Source organism: Podarcis filfolensis (genome assembly GCF_964270895.1).
Source record: "Podarcis filfolensis genome assembly, chromosome: Z".
Lineage (NCBI taxonomy): Eukaryota > Metazoa > Chordata > Lepidosauria > Squamata > Lacertidae > Podarcis > Podarcis filfolensis.
Window position 1 is genome coordinate 3,744,485 of NC_139617.1, and position 23,295 is coordinate 3,767,779.

Below are 23,295 nucleotides of genomic sequence, written 5' to 3' on the forward strand. Positions count from 1 at the left end.
TCCACCACATGGTCTGAGGGACAGTGGACCGGCCCACGACTGAAAAAGGTTGCTGACCCCTGGTCTAGCATCATCTTACAGTGGCCAACCAGATGTCTGTGGGGAGCCCACAAGCTGGACCTGAGCGCAAGAGCACTCTACTATTCCACAAAACAAGGGCAGACATTATTATTGAAGTTCATGAAGATGATGATGACTGGGCTGGCCTTCGTCAATTTCCACAGCTAAGGCTGGAATGGGCTAAAGTGAGGATTCAGGGGAGGGGTGTAGTGGCATCCCTCCATGTAAGAATCTGGGCAAGTTATATTTTATGTGATCACAGAAATGGAACACCAGGTGTGTCATGGAGCGAAGAGGTGGAGCTACAGAGCCACACCTGCTGCTGTTAGGCAGGTGGGGACTGTCTTAGCCTGGCTAGGAAACCTGTATCTCTCCAAAAACTGCTGGATTTCCACTTTCCTTCCTGGCCCTTGGCCATTCTTGCTTATGGGACTTATGGTAGTTCATCTCCAGGAACACGTGGAGAGCTACAGACGTTTGCCATCTCTGTCTCAGGTAGAGAAGAGAATGGTTGAAGCAGGGGGTGCAAAGGCTGCAAGAAGCACTTGCACCCCCCCAATACTCCTCCTATGCCCTGCCGACTTAGCACAAGTAACTGTGCAGTGGCACCCTACAGGTAGGAAGTGCCCCATAGCTTGCCAATACACCTCTGATGCCAAGGAGAAGAAGCCTGCAAACAGGGCCTGACAGCAAGAGCGCTCTCCTCTTTTGGGGTTTCCAGCAACTGGTATTCAGAAGCATTTTCTGCCTCCAACCCTGAAAGGAGAACACAGAAGCCCAGGTTGGTGGCCATCCTCTCCCCATCCAAGCTGGTGACCACCACTGCCTCTTATGGGGAGCAAAGCAGACGACCTAGACAGCAAGGGACCCGTGGCCGGGGCACGATCAGGAGTTCGAAGATGACACAACGCGCGCGCTTAAAAGCCTGCGAGGAGGGGCGGCCCAGGGCCGACATTCCTTTGTCACTGCTCAACGAACCACCATCGCTAAAAATAGCTTGCCGGGAGAGGCTGTGGGGGCTTTTCCACCCTCCGTCACGGTGACTGCCAGAACCAACTCATCGTGGCAGACGCCCTGCCTGGCACAAGGCAAGCTGGACAGCACCAGAGAAAGAGGTCTCGCTCCCACTCCGCCCAGGCTGCTGCGGGGCTTCTTGCTCCGCCCCCTGCCCCTGCCCCTGCCCCGCGCCGTGCCGCCGCCAAAGCAGCCTGGCGTCCCGCACCGCTCCCTGCCCAACGCGTGGCTTTCGCTCACGCCAGCCGGGAAACTCGGGCTTCCTCCCACCACCTCTCGCCACCTCCAGGCTCTGCTGCTTTCTCCATTCGCCTTCCCGCCCCGCGCTCCCTCCTTCCCACATCCTCCTCTGAGAACTCCCTTCCCGCCTCCGCCTCCGCCTCCCAGAGCCAGGATGAAACTCAATTCCTCTCCCGAATAGAACAGGAGTAGCCATAGCAACCTCCCCCTGCCAACCTCCCCACCTCCAGCGCTTCTCCGTCCCCATAATTTCACATTCTCCCACCCCGCCCACCTCCCCACAGTTACCTTCCTATGGAAATGAGCCCTGCCGCCCTTGGCTGCCCATGGCTGCCCCCCCCCACTGGCGCATCCGTCTCTAATACCCCAGGAACCCCCTTGCCACCTCTCCTGTCCCCCAATGCCGCCTCCACCAGCCCCAAATTTCTTTTCTTTTTTGAAGTCACATTCCTAACTTCGCCACCCACTCCTTTTGCCTCAGGCAACCTCAGAGGCCGGTCGCTTTCAGATGCCCTGAGACACCCCCAACCCAAGGCTCCTCTTCGCTTTCTTGCCCCTGAAGAACTTCGCAGCTGGAGCATCAGCTAAACAACTGGAACCAGAAGAATGGGGGGGGGGAGCTCTTCTCCACGCCACCCACCCACTCCTGGGAAATCAAACTTTATAACCTAGATATTGCCTACACACACACACACACACACACACACACACGGAGGACTGCAGCTCAGTGGCAGAGCAGTTGCTTTGCATGCAGAAAATCCCAAGTTAATTCCCTGGCATCCCCAGGTTGGGCTGGGATGTCCGTGTCCCCCCCCCCAAAAAAAAACCCCGGAGAGCCACTGCCAATCAAGATAGACAATAGCTGGTCTAGTAGGACCAAATGTCTGACAGCACAAGGCGGCTTCCCTATGTTCCTCTCAGATGCACTGGGCCATAGCTCAGCAGCAGAGCACCTGCTTGGTATGCAGAAGGCCCCAGGTTCAATCCCCAGCCTCTCCAGTCAGAGCTGGGAATATCCCTTGCTTGAAACTTTGGAGGGCTGCTGCCAGTCTAGCATAGACAATGCTGAGCTGGCTGGGCTGACAGTCTGGGTCTGTATAGGACAGCTTCCTATGTTCCTCCTCTATACATAGATGCAAATTCATAAAAAACCCCAAAATAAATAAATGTGCCTTGTCACAATGGGGGGAACAGCAACCAGGTCTCCTGTTTAGATGCTAGTTGTTGATGGGCATCTTCAAGGCTCCTGGTGTCCCTTCTGGAAATCTTGCCTGTCTGAAACCCTGGAGAGTTGCTGCCAGTCAGTGTAGAAAACACTGGGCTAGGTATGGCTTGATTCAGTTTAAGGCAGTGTCCTGTGCTCCATGTCCACAAGTCGAGGTCAAGGTCTGCCCCCTCCAGAGTCTTAAGGATCAGCTACTAGCCAATTCAGCTTTTTCACATTTTGGCTGCCTGGTTTTGATACAAGGACATGATACTATTTCATCCACGGTAGAAAAAAATCAGTGTGTGTTACAATTAGCGCAGGCATAGTCTACCTTCCACCATAAGAAGAGCCCCACTAGATTAGACCAATCCAGACCAACATAGTGTCTGAGCACCTGCTTTTCATGCAGAAGGCCCCAGTTTCAATCCCTGGCATTTCCAGGTAGGGCTGAAAGGAAACCCTTGCCTGAAACCCTGGAGAGCCACTGCCAGTCCGTGTAGACAATATGGAGCTAGATGGATCAAGGGTCTGGCTCAGTAGCAGCTTCCTATGCCCCTGTTTAAATCAACCCTTTTTTCAGAACCATGCAGAGTGGAATCTTGCTTTGTTTTTCAGGGGAAGAGTCCTAGCTCAGTGACAGAACACCTGCTTTGCATGCAGAAGGTCCCAGGTTCAACCTCCAGGTAGAACTGGTGTCAATCATTGTAGACAAAGCTGCCATCGTCATCACCACCATCACCATTATTTACCCACCCTTCACCCCAAATTCCCAGGGCGGGTCACAACAATTTAAAATGCAACATTGAAAGCCATTCAAAACAATTTGCAATCACGAGAATAAATTGTGTGAATCATAGAGTTGGAAGGGGCCCCATGGATCATCTAGTCCAATCCACTGCAATGCAGGAATATGCACCCATACAGGGCTCAAACCTGTGACCTTGGAGTTATCAGCACTACGATCTAACCAACTGAGCTAACCAGATGGGTGACAACGATTTAAAACGCAACATTAAAAATCATTCAGAACAATCACAAGAATAAGATGGGATTCTAAAAATATGCACCTTAGGCGTTAAAGGGCTGAGCAAGAGGGACTTGTCCCTACAGAGGTGCCTAAGGGTGGTAAGCCCACAAGTAGGGCAATAGCTTTCTACTGCTGTTGCTCCCCGGGAAAATGGTATTCATAAGGTATACTGCTTCTGAGGATGGAGGTACAATATACTGTAGCATCATGAACATATTTGAGTTGTCTCCTTAGGTGGGTAAAAATGTCAGAACTTCTGGGCCAACATCTTCTGGCTCAAAGCAGCATTTCAGAAAGAGACCCGCGTTGGAGGAGGTGGGAGGCAAAAGCAGTTCCATCTCCACCTGGTGCTCTGACACCCCACCCCACCCCACCCCACCTCCTGGGATCCAAGCAGCAGGCAGGGATCCTAACAGTTGTCATTCACTGCCAACCTTCTCTGGTTGCCCCATATTTAGGACCCAATGCACACACATTAAGGGGGCGCGAGCTAATTGATATCAAGCACAGATACCTAATTAAGCCATTACAAATGCCTTGGACTCGCATACATTCCAGGACAAACATAGATGCGCACACAAGCACCTTTCTTTTGGGTCTGCTTCCCCTTTCTGTCACATCACCTGTGCCCCCCTCCAGGTTGGCTTGCCAACAGTGGCAAAGTGCCTGTCCACTCCCTAGCAGCAGCAACCTGCCCTCCTCCTCCCCCAGAGCTGGATGGGGCTGAAAGTGCAGTGGTGACAGCTCTGTGATAAGGCCATGCTCTCTTCGCATTGGAATCACTTCTGTAAATAGCTCAGTGGTAGAGCATCTGCTCTGCATGCAGAATGCCCCCCCCCCCGGGTTCAATCCTCAGTCTCCAGGTAGTGCTTCTTATGTCCCCAGCCTGAAACCTTGGAGAGTCACTGCCAGTCAGAGTAGACAATCCTGAACTGGATGAACTAATGGTCTAACTCCGCATAAGGCAGCTTTTTACGTAACTTAATTCTGCTTGCAGAACCTGGCATGCCCGACTGCAGAATTTCCCTAAGGATAAGGGAGGGAGGGAATTTTCCTATGGATAGAGAAGGGAGGGCATGTTTAAAGGTAACACTGCAGGAGATGAAAGACCTCTTCTTCCCTGTCCGACCCCACATTACAGGGTTGATAGATGAATAAGGCTTGCTGACATCAACTCCAGTGGGGCACAGGAGGAGCCCGAGAGGTAGGCCTCAGGACCGCCACGCTGCGCTTTCAGAGCTCGGCAGATGCGAGAGATTCCGCTCACATGCCTCTGCTGCTCCGCTGCAAAGCACAGGCCAGAAAAGGGGAGCCCTGGGTGATAACCGGGTCGATGAGGGGAGTCGGTGCTCAGAGGGGTGTTGTCCACCCCCACCCCCTTCTGAGAGCGGGTGGGAAGGCTGCATAGCTGCAGAGGAGGAGGAGGAGGCGGTGTTTGGGAGCATCGCATACGCTTGACTTTTGAGCGGGGCAGAAAGGAACTTGTGGAGGTTCTGGCTCCCAGCAGGCGGAGGGCAAGCACATATCATCATCATCACCACCATCATCATAGCCTGGAAATAGCCTTCTGCCCGCGCATGCACGCCTGCGCGCGCGCGCACACACACACACACACACGCTTCTGAGCACGTGTGGCAGAAAGGGGGCAGTGAGGGGCAAAGCTCCACCTTCCCTTTTTGCCTAAGAGGGAGCGACACCCCTTCCCCAAACACGCGCGCACATTCTCTCTCTCTCTCTCTCTGATGCTTGGCAAGCAATTACAGGTAATACCAACCAGCCGCCGCCCCCGGGCTCTGCTCCCCACTGACTGTCAGCCTGGCGCGGCAGAGGAGGAGAAAGAGGGAGAGAGATGCTTGGCGCTCGCTCCTTCCTTGTCTGAGGCAGCTTAGCAGAGCGCACTGCCTACACGCACTACACCCCAGTGAGCAATTCTGCCTGCTCCGGTCCAGCACATGCTCAGGCGCAGCGCACATCCTCGCGTCGCGTACTGTGCATGCAGCGTGCACGACCTGGGCCAGCCCTCGCTCTGCCTGATGGATGGCTGGGGGGGGGGCACGTTTCTTTAGGCAATCAGATCTGGCTCTTTCTTTCTTTCTTTCATGGCAGCGTTCTTTGACCAGCACTGCTCGGTTGGACAGCAATATCAGCAGAAGAGCTGTTCTCATTCTCTCTCTATCCCCCCCACCCCACCCGCGCGCATCTTATCACTGCCATCTTGGGAGGGATGCTTGCACTTCCTGAAATCCATCTGACAGCCAAACGGGAGAGGGGGAGGCAGGAGGCACCCCCCCGACACACACACACACCACATTCCCCCAGTGTGGTCCTCCAGGCACTTAAACCTATGGCAATGGGGAACATTGAGGGTACAAACGCCAGGAGAAAACATAGAGAAATGGGATTAGGCAAAGCAGGGGTCTCCGTTGCCAAGGTGGATGCGTGGGTTTGGGATGAAGAATACAGCGGGGGCGGATGGGTCATCGGAGTGCATCTGCCTGGCCCACCTGCTCACCCGCCCTGGCACATTCTGACCCCCGCTCGGAGGCTGGCAGAAGCCAGACGACCTCGAGTGGGAGGTGGTGATGACAGCCCGGAGAACGTGGCAGGCTCAGGAAAGGTGGTGGACAAACCCAGCCTCCATTTTATTGCCTCGCAAAGCATGCGGGCTCCATCCATTTTCTCAGCTGGCTGGGGTGTGCGCGGGGTGGGGGTGGCTGCCGGTGCAGGAGGCAAATAAGGGAGGGGATGTCTTCCAGGTCCTTGGAGAAGGAGCCGGGAGATGGGAAAGAGGGCAAGAGCCTCAGCTGGATTATATAAGAAGGAGATAGACATGGAGCAGTGGGGCAAAGAGGTGCCCACAGCTGATTGGGTGTGCGGGTGCCCTCCCGGACACGCTAGTAAGGGTACCACAAACCCTGGCGCCGTGGGTAAGCCATGTGCCCAAAAGAAAAGCCCCCTTCCGCCTGGCAGGGATGCCATTCTCCGGACTAGCGCCTTGCCCTGCCTTTTTCTCCTCTTCCGAAGAGTCACCCACCTGTTCATACCAGTCGCGGTTCGAGCAGGTACACTCGGGCCACCAGCCGGGGCTGCCTCCGTTCATCTTGGGGGTCCCACCTCCACCTCCTCCGCAGCTCTTGGCCGGGCCCTGCTTCGGGGGCGCAGGGGGCGCGTTGTCGCAGCGAGAGGTGGGGATGAGCTTGCCCTTGCCGCGGGCTGTGGGGGTGGCGCCCCCTGCCTGCGAGGGCAGGGTCTGCGAGCCGTAGCCCCCATACCCGCCCGCGTACTGCTGCTCCTGCTGCTGCCACTCGCCGTAGCTGGGGGGCTCCATGCGCCGGAGAGCCGCCATCCTCGTCACCTCGTAGCATTCCGGGCACCGGCAGCAGTGGTGGTGCTTGTGCATCTTGGCGTCGCCGTCCAGCCGAGCCTGCCTACGCGCAGCAACCCAGAAACAATGGGGAGGATGGGGGGAGAGCCCCCCACCACCACCGCCACCACCGCCTCCCCTCCGCCTCCTCTTCCTCCTCGCGGCGCGGGGGGAGGGCAAGCAGCGAGCGCGCACACCCCGGTTAGTTCCGAAGGCGCAGCGTCGTCAGCGCATCATCGCGGCGGCATCGCCGCATCGCCCAGCCCTTCAGCCCCTGCCAAGCCGGAGGAATAAAAAGGAGAGGTTTCACTGAAGCGGCAGCGGCAGCCTCCCCTTGCGTGCCGTCTGCCGCTGCTGCGTGGATCGGTCGCCCAGGCAAAGCAAGCCCCGTTCCTCCCCAGGCGAGGTCAGGCGCCAAGGCAGGCGCTGCTGCGAGGCAGCGGCGGCTTCACCCGGGCCGTAGGATGGCGAGGATGCTGAGAACGGTGCTGATGCTGCGTTCGGTCCCTAGACGGGAAAGGAAGGAGGCGAGCGCATCCCTGGCTCGCCAGCCTCCCCGTTCTGCGCGCCGCAGCCAATGAGAGCACGGGACGGCGGCAGCGCCGATAATGTTATGGGGGGGGGGGTCCTTAAAGGCACAGAGGCAGCCCGCCGAGGTTCCCCTTAGCTTGACATTTCTCGCTTCTCCTACCAACCCCCGCACGCGTTTTATCTTCACTACAGCCTTGTGAGGTACGTCAGTCTGAGATAAGGCTACTGCCTCAAGGCCACCCAGCCAGCTCTGCCGTCACTGCTCCGGGGGAGGGAATTTGACTTCTCAGGTCTTCATAGGGAATTCTAACCCCCTGCACCAAGCTGGGTTCTTAAGCATATTAGGACCTCGGGTTCCAAGTGGGTTTACGGGACTGCAATGCAAGGTAGGGATCAGTCAGACCAGAAGCCCAGGGACAGCTCACTGGGTGAACCTGGACCAGTCTGACCTGCCTTCCAGGGTTGTTGTGGGACAAAATGGAGGAAGGGAACTATTACTTTGCCTTGGGCTCCTTGCAGGAAAGGTGGGATGCATAGAATCACAGCGTTGGATGGGAACCTGAGGATCATTTCTAGTCCAGTTCCCTGCAATGCAGGAATATGTAGCTGCCCCGTACAAGGATCAAACCTGTGCCCTTGATGTTACCAGCACCATGCTCTAACATCTATCCAGTGGTCTGATCTATCCAGTGATCACATACAGAATATTTAATGGAACAAACAAATCTGTGCAGAGAACTAGTCCTGGGACTAAGAGAGGGCACTCCACCCTCCCCCACCCCCTTCAACAATCTAAAGCTCCCACATCCCTAGGCCTGCCCTATTGCATTCTGATCTCCTATGCCAGGACACAGTGTTCATTCCTCCATTCCGACTTGCAAGCCTTAACTACCCTTTTGCCCAGGGTTAGCAACATGGTTCCCTCCAGAGGTTGCATCTATGGGCTTAGTTGCCCCCCCCCCAAAAAACCTAGGCCTGCTAGTAGTCAAAAAGGTGGCATTTCTTCACTCAGCACAGACCTCCCTGCATATTCTTCCCCCACCTACCAGAAAAACACCACCCATTTTCAGCCCACCTACTTGCATTTCTTCTCCAATCCTCTTCTCGCTTAGTAGGTGTGAGTGGGAAAGAAGCAAATCACCATTCTATAATGTCGGAAGCTGGCCCCACAAAAGCTGAGATCTGCGTGATTAACTTTTAAGACTGTGAGAAGAGCCAGCTGGATCCATGGGCGTAGCCAGGGGGGCAGCTGTCTCTCCTAATTTAAGTAAATAAATACTTAACTAACAGAACAATTGCATAGCAGATAACTTGGTTTTGCCCACCCAGCATATAAAGCTTGCCCCCCTAAAATAAATCCTGGCTACACCCATGGCTGGATCAGACCAATGGCCCATCTAGCCCAACATCCTGTGCTCACAGAGGCCTATGGGAAGCACACAAGCAGGACCTGAGTGCAACAACATTCTCTGCAACAACTGGAAATCAGAAGCATTGCTGCCTCTGAGAGTGCAGGTAGAACCAATTTCTCTCATCCTCTTATAAAAACACACGTGTCAAACATTAAAAACTTCCCAATACAGGGCTGCCTTCAGATGTCTTCTAAAGGTTACACAGTTATTTATCACCTTGACATCTGACAGGGCCTGGTGAGGGAACCGCCAGAAAACCCTCAAACGTGGACCTCAGTGTCCGGGCTAAAACGATGGGGATGGAGATGCTTTTCTCTATTCCACCTTCTCGACGCCATGCACAATTTTACACATTTCTATCATGTTGCCTCTCACTTGCCTTTTGTTTAAACTAAAAAGCCCCAAAACATCTAAGCTAAAGTTCTGCAAGCCCCTGATTTAAGGTGTGATTTATTGATGTTTCTACTTTGCAAACTGGGCGACACTGCATCTCACTAGGTTAGCTGTGCTTGGCCATAAACCTGTTTGAGTTTTGGATAGAATAGCTGTGCTCTTAAGCCATGAAGACTTTGAAAAGGCACCATTTTCGGACATTAGCTAGGACCAACTCCAAGGCTTTTATTCCAACTGCCTCTTCCATCCAGCTCAGGCATAGGCAAACTCGGCCCTCCAGATGTTTTGGGACTACAACTCTCATCATCCCTAGCTAACAGGACCAGTGGTCAGGAATGATGGGAGTTGTGGTCCCAAAACATCTGGAGGGCTGAGTCTGCCTATGCCTGATCCAGCTCAACCTAGACCCACATTTAGAATATGGAAAGGGTGGAGGTGGGGTGAGGTGAACTGGTGGTGTCAGATTAGGAATCTGGGGCACAAGCCCAGGGCCCCACTCAGCAGAATCAGTTCCCTGCCTGGAGATGCTGGGAACTGAACATGGGACCTTTTGCATGCAAAGCAGATGCTCTATCACAGAGCTAACTTCTTCCCTCTTCTGTAGCAGTTTCCTCTTGTGCATGAGCTACTGCTTCCATATCATGCTTCAGGGGAAAGAGCCACCAGCTTCCGTACTGTTGGGGGAGGGGGGTTTGCTTGACCTTCCCTGCTGGATTGTTGGGCAATACATCACACTCCTAAGGTGCTTGGAAACAGGGGCCAAATCACAAAGGGTGGAAAGAATGAAACCTGGAAAAAGAGGACAGAAAGGAGGTGAGTTGTCTCAGCTCACAATCTTACCCCCAAAGAAGGGTCTGATACCAGGGGTGTACCTAAGGGTAGCCTAGGTTGGCCCCCACCAAGGGTGCAGGCCTGGGGCAGATGTGCAAAATTCATACCTCTCCACTGTGGCTCATAGTGGCTAGGAGCCCCCCCCCATCCACCTGCATGCTCCCCAGGCCATTCTTCCACTGCTCTGGGTGGCCAGGCAAGGTGTCCAAGCTTCTTTGGGTGCCTTGGCAGAGCTCCTTGCCAAGGGCACAAGGGAGGGGGAGGCTGATATAGCCCCTCACCAAGGATGCAAGGGAGCCTACGTATGCCTCTGCCTGTTACCTTCCTGTGCCCTCCCAAAACTGACACACATGGCTGCAAGAGAGATGCTTTGAGTAGAAAGCGATGCTGTAAAACTTCCTGGGTTTCAACTTAGAGGGAAAGCGAAATACTACTGCAATTCCTCAATGTTCATATAATGCAACAGACACCTCACAGGCTTAGCCAGCCAGAGGCTTCCAAGGTGATGGGCTGAGGCTTTAAGGTGCCACCTGTCTTAAAAAGAGAAAGTAAGAAAAGAAAAGCCCTTCTGGATCAGACTAAGGGGGTGGGCACCTAGTCTAACACCCTGTGCTCACAGTGGTCAACCACCTAGATGCTGTAGGAAGCTAACAAGCAGGAATCTGAGTGCAACAGCAACTCTCCCTCCCTGTGGTTCCCAGCTGCTGGTGCTGAGAGGCAGTCTGCCTCTAACAGTGGGTGTCTCTGGAGGATGTGCTAATCCACCACTCAGAATTTTAGGGAAAATTGGCCCTTCCCCCGGGCAGTCCCAGAGCAGCCCTACAGCCCCAGAACATTCCCCAGCAATCTGTTGTCTGTACTCTGGGGTGATAAAACTGGTGTGGCAATGTCACACAGACCTTTGGGAAAGCAGCCAGGCCAACAGTGAATGGGAGGGGAGCAGAGTAGCAATGGAGAGCTAGGCTGTTCCTTCAGCCACCCCCTGCTCTTTCTCCTTTAAATAAGGGACGTAATGCAGCAGATTTCTGAATGGCTGCTCCCTCCTCTTCCCTGCCCACTCACCCGCTAGCCAATCAGCAGGAGAACTGGAATTGCAGCAGCCAACAGTTCTTAAAGGCACCCAGGCCCTAGAAACCATTTTTAGGTTTTCTGTTGCTTGCAGAAGAAATATTCTGCCACTGTTACCTTGGAAAAGGAGGTTTGGCTAAATCTTTCCCCAGCTCTGCCATGTGTGCAGCCTAGCCTCTAATAAGTCTGTTATGAAGGGTACATTTCTCATCAGAAGCAATAGCTGTGCATTTGACAGCCACCTCACAGTCCAGCCCAGGGACCAACACACATTCCTGAATGTGCCATGTGGATACATGGAGGAAGAAGCTGCATAAAACAGCAGTGGGGATTTTTATGATGTCGCTAATTATACAATTTTATGAGAATTACTTTAACGTTTCTGTTTATTATGTATTAGTGCCAGCCTCATACCCAGCGTTGCTTGGGAATTATAAGAAACTCCCCCCCACCCCCCCAAAAAACCCAGTGCAGTTTTGTAATCAGTGCAACTTTTGGAGGCTTAGCTAGCCATTTTGATTCAAGCTGGCATCCAACTGCATCCAAACTAAGCCAAAAACCTCCGCCTTGATCTCAGGAGCCATCATGCAAAATTTGACTATTGCAAGTGTCCCAATGCACAGCAAGGAGGCAAACAAACAGTATTCCAAAATATACTGTAGATTATTATGTTTACGTAGCACTTTAAAAAAAACCCCACCACCCTGTGATCATTTTTGCTGAAGGATAGCACATAATTTTTTAAATAAATAATAAAATGAATTGCAACAGCATTTTCATCTGATATCACAGGTGTGAATAAAACAACAAAGAGTACTGTGACACACCTTAAAGATGACACAGATTTACTATTTCGTGATTACAATCCTGCAAAACTGTGTATGCTGGAAGCTGCCACAAGACCATTTGCTGTTTTTGCTGTGACAGGCTGAGTTACCCTTCCAGCAGACATGGCTATGTATATCAAAGGGAGCAGCAGAGCACAATTCAAACTCTAAGCTCTGCTGCTGCAAAGGGGCCCCAGAAAGCCAACCTCTTGGTTTCCCATGGGATGGAAAGGAATTCAGAAATCTCCAGGAAGGGGGCCTAGGCTCACAAATAATGCCACTCTTTTGCCGGACACCAAACACCATATAGATTAGGTATGGGGAAAATTCCAGCCCTCCAGATGTGGCTAAGCTGCAACTCCCATCATCCCTGGCACCTGCTGGAGAGCTGAAAAGTTCTCCCACACCTGAGATAGATACTCAGGTGCAGGGTAGGGGAAGTGCTCCTCGCTCACTGAGTCTCCCTCCTCACTGTAGAAACCCACGAGGCTCCTGTGAATGAATGGGGGAGCACCCTCAGCTAATGCCTATTGTGCCACTTCTGAGTGTGCCACCCCTGGGGAGGTTACCACTGTTTCTCTCTCTACTTTGGAGTTAATTACGCTGGCCTTCCATTTCCTTTGTGGTGATCCACAAAAGGAAAATCCCTTTTAGCCTAGCCTGCAGTTGCTTTTGCGTTATTTCGAGAGTCCTGGTATAGGTATCAGTCGTGGGTTGTTGTTGTTTTGGGGAGTGGGGAGGAAATCCTCAGCCCGCAGAGGATGTGAAGGCTGTGATGGTGAGGAGGAGGGTGAGGCTAGATGAGGATGCCAGAGAGATGCAGGGAGGGGTGCGCAGAGGGAGGTGAGGGCGTTGGGCCAAGCTGCTAATCTACACAAGTTTAATTTTAACTCAGCAGCTGCAAGCTCCCTGCTCATCCTGAGGAACTTGGTGGGGAGTGGGGGTGGGAAGGAAGATGGGAGAAATGTGATTGAGGAAGAATTAAAGGACTCAGGTCACAAAACTGTCAATTTGGGCTTCTAACTTCTCCAGTCCTATTTGTTTCCCAACGTTCCCACATCGGATTACGAAGAGGGTTCCACACCCCACTGAAACTCCACGGCTAAGTGGAGGTTTGCACCTAAGTCTCCTAGGTGCAGCACTTTAACCACTGACCCGCATTGCTCTCTCAGCTTTCTCAGACAAATTCGACAAGGTGTGATAGCCTGGATGCAGAAGCTGTGAGGCACATGAAGCACCCCACACGTAGGCAACTATCACATGCAGAAATGAAATAACCATATTTTGAGTTTGACCTGTTTTCGTACTGCTCACTATTTTTGAGATTCCTTTGTAGCTACTCCTCTCAAACTGCATACAAAGTTGACACCAGCAGGGCTTGCCTGCTCCATCTTGGTGGTGTGGAAGAGCATCTCTGGTTGGTTTGCAGATGCTCACATGTGTTCAGCTTCCACCTGCAGTTTGCAGCTGGTAGTAAGAAGTGGACAACATCTGCATGGAAGCCCTGCACTACACGGGGGTTTCCTCCTAGCAATTAAGCCCCAAAGTGTATTTTTAGTTGTGGCGTCACTTTTCATATTTCTTAGCACCACAGCAAATTTAGTCCAGGGCAAAACCAATGTTGCAAGGCTACTTCAGTTTCTCACAAAACAACCTGCTTTTGTAGGCTACACACATGTCTCTGGAGCTCTGCTCCCCATGGCTGGTAGCATTAGGATAAAACAGCAAGAGCTGCAGTTAATTTGTCACCCAATAACTGCCTGCCAAAATACAATGCAAATCTGTGTTAGCTGTGAATACAAGCAGTTGCCTTATAGCCATTCAAGTCATTGATCCATCTAGCCCAGTACTGCCTGCCCTGACCGGCAGCAGCACTTCAGGTTTATAGACAAGGGTTTTCTCCCAGCCACACCTGGAGCTGCCAGGGATTGAATCTGAGCCTTTCTGCATGCAAAGGAGATGCTCTACCATTGAAGCACCCAACCATTATGTGCTGTTATTTCCAGAAAAGCAGTGTAAAGAGGACCTGCTCTTACTCTCTCATCTCCCCATTTCTTGGCATAAATGCACGTAAGGAGTGGTCGTTATCATCACCTACCACTGAGATGAGGCTCCTCAGGTGTAAGGGAGGCAGCAAGGGAGGCCTGGACCGGTTCATTGCTGACACTGACCAGGGCCCTCTGATAACATGGATGCAGCTGGGCCATTTTTTTACTCTGGATTCACTAGGTGATGCATTGCATGGGTTGATAATGTGGGGCATATGAGCCTTCCATGGCACCCATAGAGTGCTGTCCTCACTGCTCTTCAATCTTGTTGAAGTTAGGCTTGTAAGAAATATTAATATTATTGATATCATTAGTATTAGACTTGTTGTTGGGTGGCATGCATATTTGTGGTATGACAAGGTTAAAGCACATAAAAGTTTTAAAAATCATATTGTCAGAAAAGCACTATTAAATGTCTGGGTTAGATATAAAGATTTGCTGGAAAATAAAACTCCAAGGTGGCTGTCGCCAATGGAAGCTAAGGCAGTTAAAAAGTTAAATATGGAGTCCAAGTGGCCAAGATACTGGGAAATTTTGGAAAAGGAAGGGGACAAACTGAGATTGCAGAGTTTTGAGAAATTAAAAGGGAAGGTGAGAGACTGGTTGCACTATCACCAAATAAATGAGGCGTTTAAACTGGACAGTAAAATTGGCTTCCAGGTGGAAAAATCAAAATTGGAGACAGAACTGTTAGAACCCAGTACTAAGAATTTGTCAAAAATGTACAATTTGCTGCTGAAATGGAATACACAAGATGAAACGGTTAAATCGGCCATGATTAAATGGGCTCAGGACATTGGTCATAATATTTTGTTTGCTGATTGGGAAAAGTTGTGGACCACCGGGATGAAATTTACGGCATGTAATGCCTTAAGAGAAAACATTATGAAAATGATATATAGGTGGTACATAACCCCAGTCAAGCTTGCAAAGATTTACCATTTGCCTGACAATAAATGTTGGAAATGTAAAGAAACTGAAGGTACATTTTTTCATCTTTGGTGGACTTGCCCGAAGATTAAGGTATTCTGGGAAATGATCTATAATGAACTTAAAAAGGTATTTAAATATACTTTCCCCAAGAAACCAGAGGCCTTTCTCTTGGGTATTGTCGGCCAAGGGGTGTTAAAGACGGATATAACTTTCTTTATGTATGCTACAACAGCAGCTAGAATACTCATTGCGAAGTACTGGAAGACGCAAGAGCTACCCACACTGGAAGAATGGCAGATGAAGGTGATAGACTACATGGGTTTGGCAGAAATGACGAGCAGAATCCGAAACCAGGGAAGAGAAGCAGCGCAAGAAGAATGGAAAAAATTTAAAGACTATTTAAAGAAATATTACAAAATTAATGAAAGTTAGGATGATGCTGGACTGGAAAGTAAATGGTTACTATTAGCTATGGTTAAGACAAGGAGAATAAGGAAGACTAGTCTAAATTTAAATTAAAATAAGGGAAGATTTGCTGAACAATCGATAAGAATTTGGAATACAGAAAAGGGAGGCATGAGGAAGTCGGGGAAGAAAGGTATAAGAAATTAGGACATGAAATGATACATGTTTTTTGTTCTGTTTTTGTCTTTGTATGTTTATGTATGTTGTGTTTATATGGAAAAAATAAAAATATTATATAAAAAAAAAAAGTATTAGACTTGTTGGTCACTCGATCCCATAGATTTCCAGGCGACTTGCAACAGAATAGAATAGCAGCAGTGATGTCAATCAACACCACTGCATCCCATGCCAAATCTGATCAATGCCCTAAATGATCACTGGATCCTAGTGAGGTTCAATTTTTACTCATCCGAGAGTCGGTGGAATGGAGAGTAAGAAAAACCACAGATCTTTGTTTAGGCTACAGGGCTGTTTTCTGCAACTCGGATTGGAACGTCAAGGTCTCCTGGAACCTTATCGGAAGCAGGAAATATGTGCACAACTGTAAGATGTTGGATCAGCCCAATGACCCTCCGCACCCAGCATTCCTCCTCTCACAGAGGCCACCCGGGTGCTTCAAAGGAAAGCTGGCAAGCAGGAACCGAGCACAAGAGCACTCTGCCCTTCTGCTAGTATTAGAAAACATTCCTGCCTCCAACCATGGAGGCAGGGCATAACAATCATGGCCAGTAGCCATTGATAGCCCTCTCATCCTCCATGAATTTGCCTATTTCTCTTTTGAAGCGGTCCAGGTTAGCGGCCATCACTGTCTCTTGGGGAAACGAGTTCATGGATTAACTTTGTACTGCATGAAGAAGGACTTTATTTGATCCGTCCTGAATCTGCCAATATTCAGCTTCACTGGATGTCTGTGAGTTCTAGTGTTATGAAAGAGGGAGGGAAACTCTTCTCCATGCCATGCTTTGTTTTACGAACTTCTATCATGTTGCCTCTTACTTGCCTTTTATCTACACTAAAAAGTCCCAAGTGCTACAGCCACAAAGGACCAAACAAGCTTGTACAAGAGAGACATAGACATGCTGCAGTGTCACCCATCTTGATCCATCATGGCTGCTCTGCTGAGCGCACAGAACATACCGTAACTGCTGGATGTGATATAGTTGAAGCCCCGGCATGATGGCCCAGAATAACAGAGGCCTGCTGTAGCCAACAGAAGGCTTTCCCCAAATCCATCTACAGTGATAAAGAGCTGACTTATGGTGTGTGGGGGTGGGATTTAGGAGGAGAGAGATAACTGCCTCTTCTCTAGCTGCTACCCTCCCCCAAATCTCCCCCCACCAAAAAACAACTTTGGCTTGAAAACCCCCAAAGCACCCCCCTTCCCATGTAATTGCTGGCATGGGGGGCAGCAGGGATGGTGCCCATGTCTTTCTCCAGCTTGCAATTTGGCCCAGGGATCCCCAAAGCTTGATGAAATATTGTGCGTTACTTGACACGCTTGAAAATGTAATAAGCCAGAAATGCTGTGGGGTTTTGGGGGTGGGGCTCATTCTCCTAAGCCACTATCTGAGACTTCTGCCCCATGCCACTGGGGTGGAACGACTAGAAAGCTCAAAGAGGGGCAGTAGACAGCAAAAAAACCCCAGCAGGGGTTAGACAACCATGGCTTCAAGCCTCCTTTTCATGGCGGGGTCAACAGATTTGGGGATAAAGGTATTTTCTTCCCTCCTCTATGCACACAAGTCAGAGATGCAGGAGGAGCCCTTTCCCAGCATCACTGGGAACATGCTCACTGCCATGTCTGTTGGACACAACACCTCCTATCTTGTGCCCTTTGTGACCACCATTTGGATACTAGACCAACTCAGCTGAAGGCAGAGAGATAGCCAACTAGCCACTGGCACAGTGTGGGTTGGGTGGACAGTCCCCTGCAGATTCCCACTTGCCCCTTTTTTTCCAGGATGATGAGGAACTCTTCGGGTTCAGTCAACCAACCAGTTACAAATTCACCTAAGAGATACCTTGTCCAGCTCACATTTGACCAGCTTCTCCACAAGAATATCATGGGGGACTTTGTCAAATGCCTTACTGAAATCAAGATACCCTACATCCAAAGCATTCCCCTGATCCACCAAGCTTGTAACTCTATTTAAAAAAAAAAGGAATGAGATTTGTCTGGCATGACTTGTCTTTGAGAAACCCAGGGTTTTTATTATTATTATTTGTAGGACTGCAGGCACAGTCCTCTAGGTCTTACGATATTCTTACTTGAAGTAGAGAAGTTACTAAGAGTTCCAAACGGGAGCATATTTCCCTGGAGGCATTTAAACACTGCTGTATCTTGGTCCTACATGCACCATTAGACAGCACTCTGGGTCCCCACCTCAAACTCCCTCACTAAATGCCCTTGCAAACACCCCTGTTTACAAGTTCATATGATAATATCATAAATCACATAAATAATGCAGTCATATCATACGATCATAATATCACACAGTCATTTGCAGTATCATAATGTCATACGATCACACAATCACAACATCACATTATCACACAATCACAATATCACATACACAATCAAATCATAATAGCATCATTGGATATCATAGCCTTCATCAACGCACCCTGCACACCCAGGCTGGTCAATGCAAAATGAATTTTAGGCAGAGGCAAAGGAAGTATCTTCCATTTTATGCTGGTCACCAACAACATTTGTTGGAGTAGCTGGATTCAGGAAGGGGTTAGTTTCCTTCACTAATGATCATATTACATGATATGACTGTGTGATCGATTTTATGTATGATATCATTGTGTGATATCGTATTATGAGTGTGATTGTGTATTATGATTGTGTGATATTATGATTTTATATTAAGATTATGTGATAATATTATATGTGTGTGTATAATATTATATATAAATATTCAGCAGGAGCATGTGGTTCAGACTTTGCTCCACTCTTAAATCATTCTGCGCACGGCAGAATGCTTTCGTAAATGCCTCCAGGGGGAGCTCTCACGTCTGGTCACTTCCAGACTGCGGTGATCTTGGGATTCAGTCACATCCAGGCAAATTTAGATGAAGCAATCAATGCTCATTCAGTGGCCCTGTGCAACAAAACCTGTTTCCCCTTGGAAAACTGGATCTTTTGCAGGAAGGAAAGTGATGAGGAAAATGCAGTAGAGGAAAATGCACTTGAATATTTGCTTGATGCATTGTCATCAAACCTCTTCCCCACAAACAAATCAGACTGAATGCTCAGTAAATAGTTGGTAACATCTGACCTCCATGCAAGCTTTGTGCAAGCAAATCCGGACAAATGCTCAATATACATGTTGCCTGGAGGAACCCAATATTAGCATATAGAAGTGGAAGCTGCAACAAAATGTTGCAGCAGAGAGTCTCCCACTCTGGTAATGCCATTCCATGACACCTCCCCTCCTGTTTTCCCTAACAGTCAGCATTCAGAGCCCTCTGAACATGCACCGCCTCCACTGAGATGTTTTGGGGGTTCTCTTGGTGGTTCCCCACCCCTGAAGCTTTTTGGTACATATAAAATAAAGAAATAAAGATGTATATATAAAATTCCTTTTATATATGAATGACGACAGCAATATTCAAATGCCTCTGCTTCAAGTGAGAATATTGCAAGACCTTGAGGACTGCGCCTGCAGTGTTACCCATAATAATAAGAAAAACCCTGTGGCTAATAGGAGTAATAATTCTAATTAATAGCACCATGTGATCACGGGGACTTGATGAGCTTACCACAGCATGGTAATTCTCTGTGAGCTGAGGGCTTTCGTCTCCTTCCAAAGCCTTAAGAGAGAGCAGCCCCAGATTCCAAATCTACCCTTTCTCCTCTCCCCACCCCCTCCCCAAAAGGAAGAAATCCGGGACAGGCACACAGATTGGGCCCAGCCGCAGTCTGTCTCCTGGCTTGATGCAGACAGCAGCTGGGTTGCTAGGCAGCAGCAGGAACATGTCAGGAGGGGAGAGAAGCCCACGTGAATCAGCAACGCTTTGGGGATCCACTTGTGGCCTAGTATAGCCCCTCTGCCCCCGCCCCCAAGGACGCCTGTGCCAATTCACTTGCCCCATCTCCCCCTGATCTGATCAGCCCTTTTCCTCTTCACAGGTGAACACAGGAAGCTGGGTTTTATCCACCCATCTAGGCTGGCACTGCCTAAACTGGCCGGCGGGAAGGAAAGGTCTTCCTCGTCATTTGCTACCTGAAACTTTGCTTAACTGGAGATGGCAGAGATTGAACCAGAAGAGCCATTGCGCTCCTTCTGCCCCTGCCCTAAAGCCAAACCAACCTGGCAGAGAAACAGGGATTTCCAACCCAGTTGGAAACACAGACCGTCAGCCTTATGCTGACTTAAGGGCCCATCTAGCTCAGTAGGGTCTACACTGATTGGAAGTGGCTCCCCCAGGGCTTCAGACAGGGGTCTCTGCCTGCCCACCTTGGAGATGCCAGAGACTGAACCAGGGGCTTTCTGCATTTTAAGCAGGTGGTCTAACACTTGAGCCATGACCCTTCCCTTGGAACTATGGCATTTTGAAATGATTCTTGCCTTGTGCACCCCCAAAATTCTGGTCCCTGGATGAAAAACCTCACTTAGGGTGGGCTTATCCCTCAGGATCCATCCTGCTCGACCCTACCTTCATGACAAGTGCAACCACAGAACTGCTAGCAGAGAAAGCATTACTTTGTGAAATGCATGGTTAATGAATGGAACTCCAGGAAAGGCAGTAAAAGCGTTGGGAGTTTTTTTCTTCAAGGATTAAGTAAATACATGCAGGGAGGAGTGATCTACCGCTGACCATTAACCACAGCAGATAAATCCACAAAATGGCCTTTAAGACTCCAACAATGGCTTTGCATGGTCACTAACTAGTGAATTTGACCTTCTGGAGAAAACCTTTTTCATGCTTGAAGTGCACTGGGATGATTTGATGCATTGGCACATGAAACAAAAAAGCGACAGCCTCTTCTGCTGGGTTGTGAGTTACAGAATGCTTGGGATTCCTAGCTGTTGGGCGATAGCATGGGAAAAGCTGTTCAGCCCACTATCCGAAGTGGGTGTAGGGAGCACATGGGTGCACAAGGCACACAAGCTCTGAAAACTCACTCCTTGGAGGGAGGGACAGTGGGGATCCTCAGGCCAACAAGATGCCAGTGGGAAAGTCAGGAGCAGGACTTGAGCAAAACAGTACTCTCCTGGCAAGTGGTATTCTGCACTTACTGAGGAGGCAGAGCATAGCCATCATGGCTAATAGCCATTGATAAGTCAAATCTCCACCAAACATATTTAAAGTACATGGCTTCCCCCCACCCCAAAATCCTAGGAACTGTAGTTTGCCTCTCACGGAGCTGCAATTCCCAGTGCCCTTGACAAACTACAGTGCTTTAAATGACTTGGTGTAGATGGGACTTGAGTTTGATGGTTCTTGGACCAACATTCAAGTCTGCTTTGGTTGCCGCTTGGAGCTATCCATGGTGCTACCCACCTCGTTTGTTTGCCTTGGGGCTTTGCCTGATTTTGCTTATCTGGACTTACACTCTGTTGCTTTTGATCTTGCCTAGTTGCACTCCGACCTATGCTTGTGCTGACTCTGCTTCTTAAAACTGGAGCTTGTGCTAGTGATTTGTGACCTGGTGTTCTTGGTGTTCCTGGTGTTCTGTGACTAGGCCCCACTTGACTAGACCAGTGCTCCCCAGCTGGGACAAAACATGGGCTGATCTAGATGGCTCCTCAATTATTACACACTGGTTAGACACAGAGGAATGATGGGAGAAACCAGCTGGGGAACCCCCAAGGAAAGAAGGCTCAGAGCCCAGGTGGTGGGATGAAGATAAGTGGTCAGAGAGAGAAGACTGGGAAGAGGATGTGTCAGAAGCGGAAGAGGTAGCAGGTCTTAGTGTGCTGGGAAAGTCTGTGGCAGATTGACGCCCAGAATCAGAGGCAGAAGCTGAAGCAGAAGAGTGGGAGGAGGGAGGCCAAGAGGCAGGGATGAGGCAGGCTGGTGAAGAGGCATGGGTGTCTCCCTCTCCTGCTGTGTCAAGCTCCCCCTCCCCACTTGTCTCCCAGAACCAGGAGATGCATGAAAAGGCTGCATGCAGGCGCTGTTTCCAATTTCTTGGGGAAAACCCTGGAAAGGAGGAGACATAGCCAGCTGTAGGGGGGCGGGGACCTTTAGTCCCGGCAACTGCTTCATGGGGACAAGACCTTAGTTGCTGTACTCATTAGGCCTGACACTCCTGTGCAGATCCTGTTTTGCTAATGAATAGTTAAATCTAGTTTGCTCAGTGTGAGTTACTGCTGGCTTGCTCTTGTCATCCATCTAAACTGCCATGTTGTTGTTCCTCTAAGCAAGGAGTGGGGAACTTCTTCTTTTTTTAGCTCAGGGGCCACATTCCCTTCTGACAGGCCTACCTCCCAGTGGTGGGCAGAGCCAGATGCAAAACCGGGTGCAGCAACACATATAAAATTTACCTTTGTGCAGAAGGCTAATTTCTTCACACAGCCCTGACTATCCTCCATTGAGGCAAGCAAGAGGAATTATCAGAATTCAACGATGCATTCCAGTCAGGCACATATCCTCAAAGCAAGGCCATTGAGAGGCATGGCTGAGGAGGTGGGTGTGGCTGAGGGGGTGTTTGTGGCAGGAAAGGGCATGTGGCCTGGGGAGAGTCCCAAGGGCCACCTAGAGAGGACTGGAGAGTCACATTCCCCCCCAAGGTTCACTACCCCTGTTGTAAGCAAACACCAGAAACTTTGCAGAGGTCTGTGATATGGTACCACCTGCTCAGTTACAACAGCTCTGTCACCACAGTCACTTTTTCGTGACATGGAGACACTGCACATGACGCCACTGGTCCAACACACATAGGTGCACTTTATTCCATGGTGTTCCAGTGGGAGGTCAAGGTATGTCCTTCTTAAGGTGGGTCCTTTGCACTGTTACAGCAAAGGCCTGTTTCCAGATGCTAACAATCCAACAGTGAGAGTAACCCCTAGCTCCTGCCATTGACCCAAGAAACAAAGGAACCTCAAAGCTCTCTCCACTAGGCACCCCCAGCTCCAGAACGCACACTGTATGTTACAGAGGCACTATTATATCAGCACGCTTCCACCTTCTAACAGCCCCCAAAGCTCTGCCATGAGAGAAGCAGGAAATGGTTATCCCAAAATCTGGTCTGGGAGGAGGAAGCTTGGGCGCAATTGTCTCTGTGGGAAAATGTAGATTTCACACACGAACACACACACACACTCCACTATGCCCCAGAAATAACGGCTGCCTGGAAAACTCAGAGAAGCCACAGTAGTAGCCGTCAAGGCCATCTCTTGCGCAAGCCTTGGATATGACAGCCTACATCCCCTGCCCCCCTGGTTCTCTCCCATTTGTGTTGCAAAAAAAGGATGTTCCATGGATTTTTCTGCTAGGAAACTAAATCACCACAAAGATACCAGTGCAAGACATTTGTTCTCCACTCAGGGGTTCATTGGTCCAACACAGAGAGATCTAAAAGTGAGGACACAAGCCTTAGCATGCCTGCTTCCATGATATATCTGGCACAAGGAGTCTGTATTGTCCTACATGATACCCCCCCAAGATGAAGCGCTTCCATCTTACACTTCCCTCCAAGGCACAGAAAACTGCCTTACATCAGGTCAGGCTATTTGTCTATCTAGACTAGGGATGTCAGAGAATTCTGTCAGATCTGGAAATAGGAAAGGGAAATGCACCAATTTGCACATTTGTCCAAGGTCAGGAACAGGAATCATGCGAGTGAACATGAGTTGTAAGAGATAAATATCATCTATCAGATGAAGCCCAATGGCAGTATCTGCCACTATAACATCCTCT

At 49.9% G+C, this 23,295-nt stretch overlaps 1 protein-coding gene across 13 annotated transcripts in view; it reads right to left on the reverse strand.

Moving 5' to 3' along the window:
* Positions 1–23,295, reverse strand: part of DLG3 (discs large MAGUK scaffold protein 3) — a 109,398-nt gene that overhangs the window by 68,782 nt on the left and 17,321 nt on the right. For 4 of the 13 annotated variants that reach the window (XM_083595370.1, XM_083595380.1, XM_083595386.1 and 1 more), the window contains exon 1: positions 6,583–7,511. The exons of the other annotated variants lie outside the window; for them this stretch is intronic. Coding sequence is in view for 3 of the 4 variants with exons in the window: in XM_083595380.1 (XP_083451506.1) it covers positions 6,583–6,948 (366 nt within the window). In the remaining variant the exon portion in view is untranslated. Of the gene's footprint in view, positions 1–6,582; positions 7,512–23,295 lie in introns of those variants that run through there. 13 annotated transcript variants of the gene reach the window in all.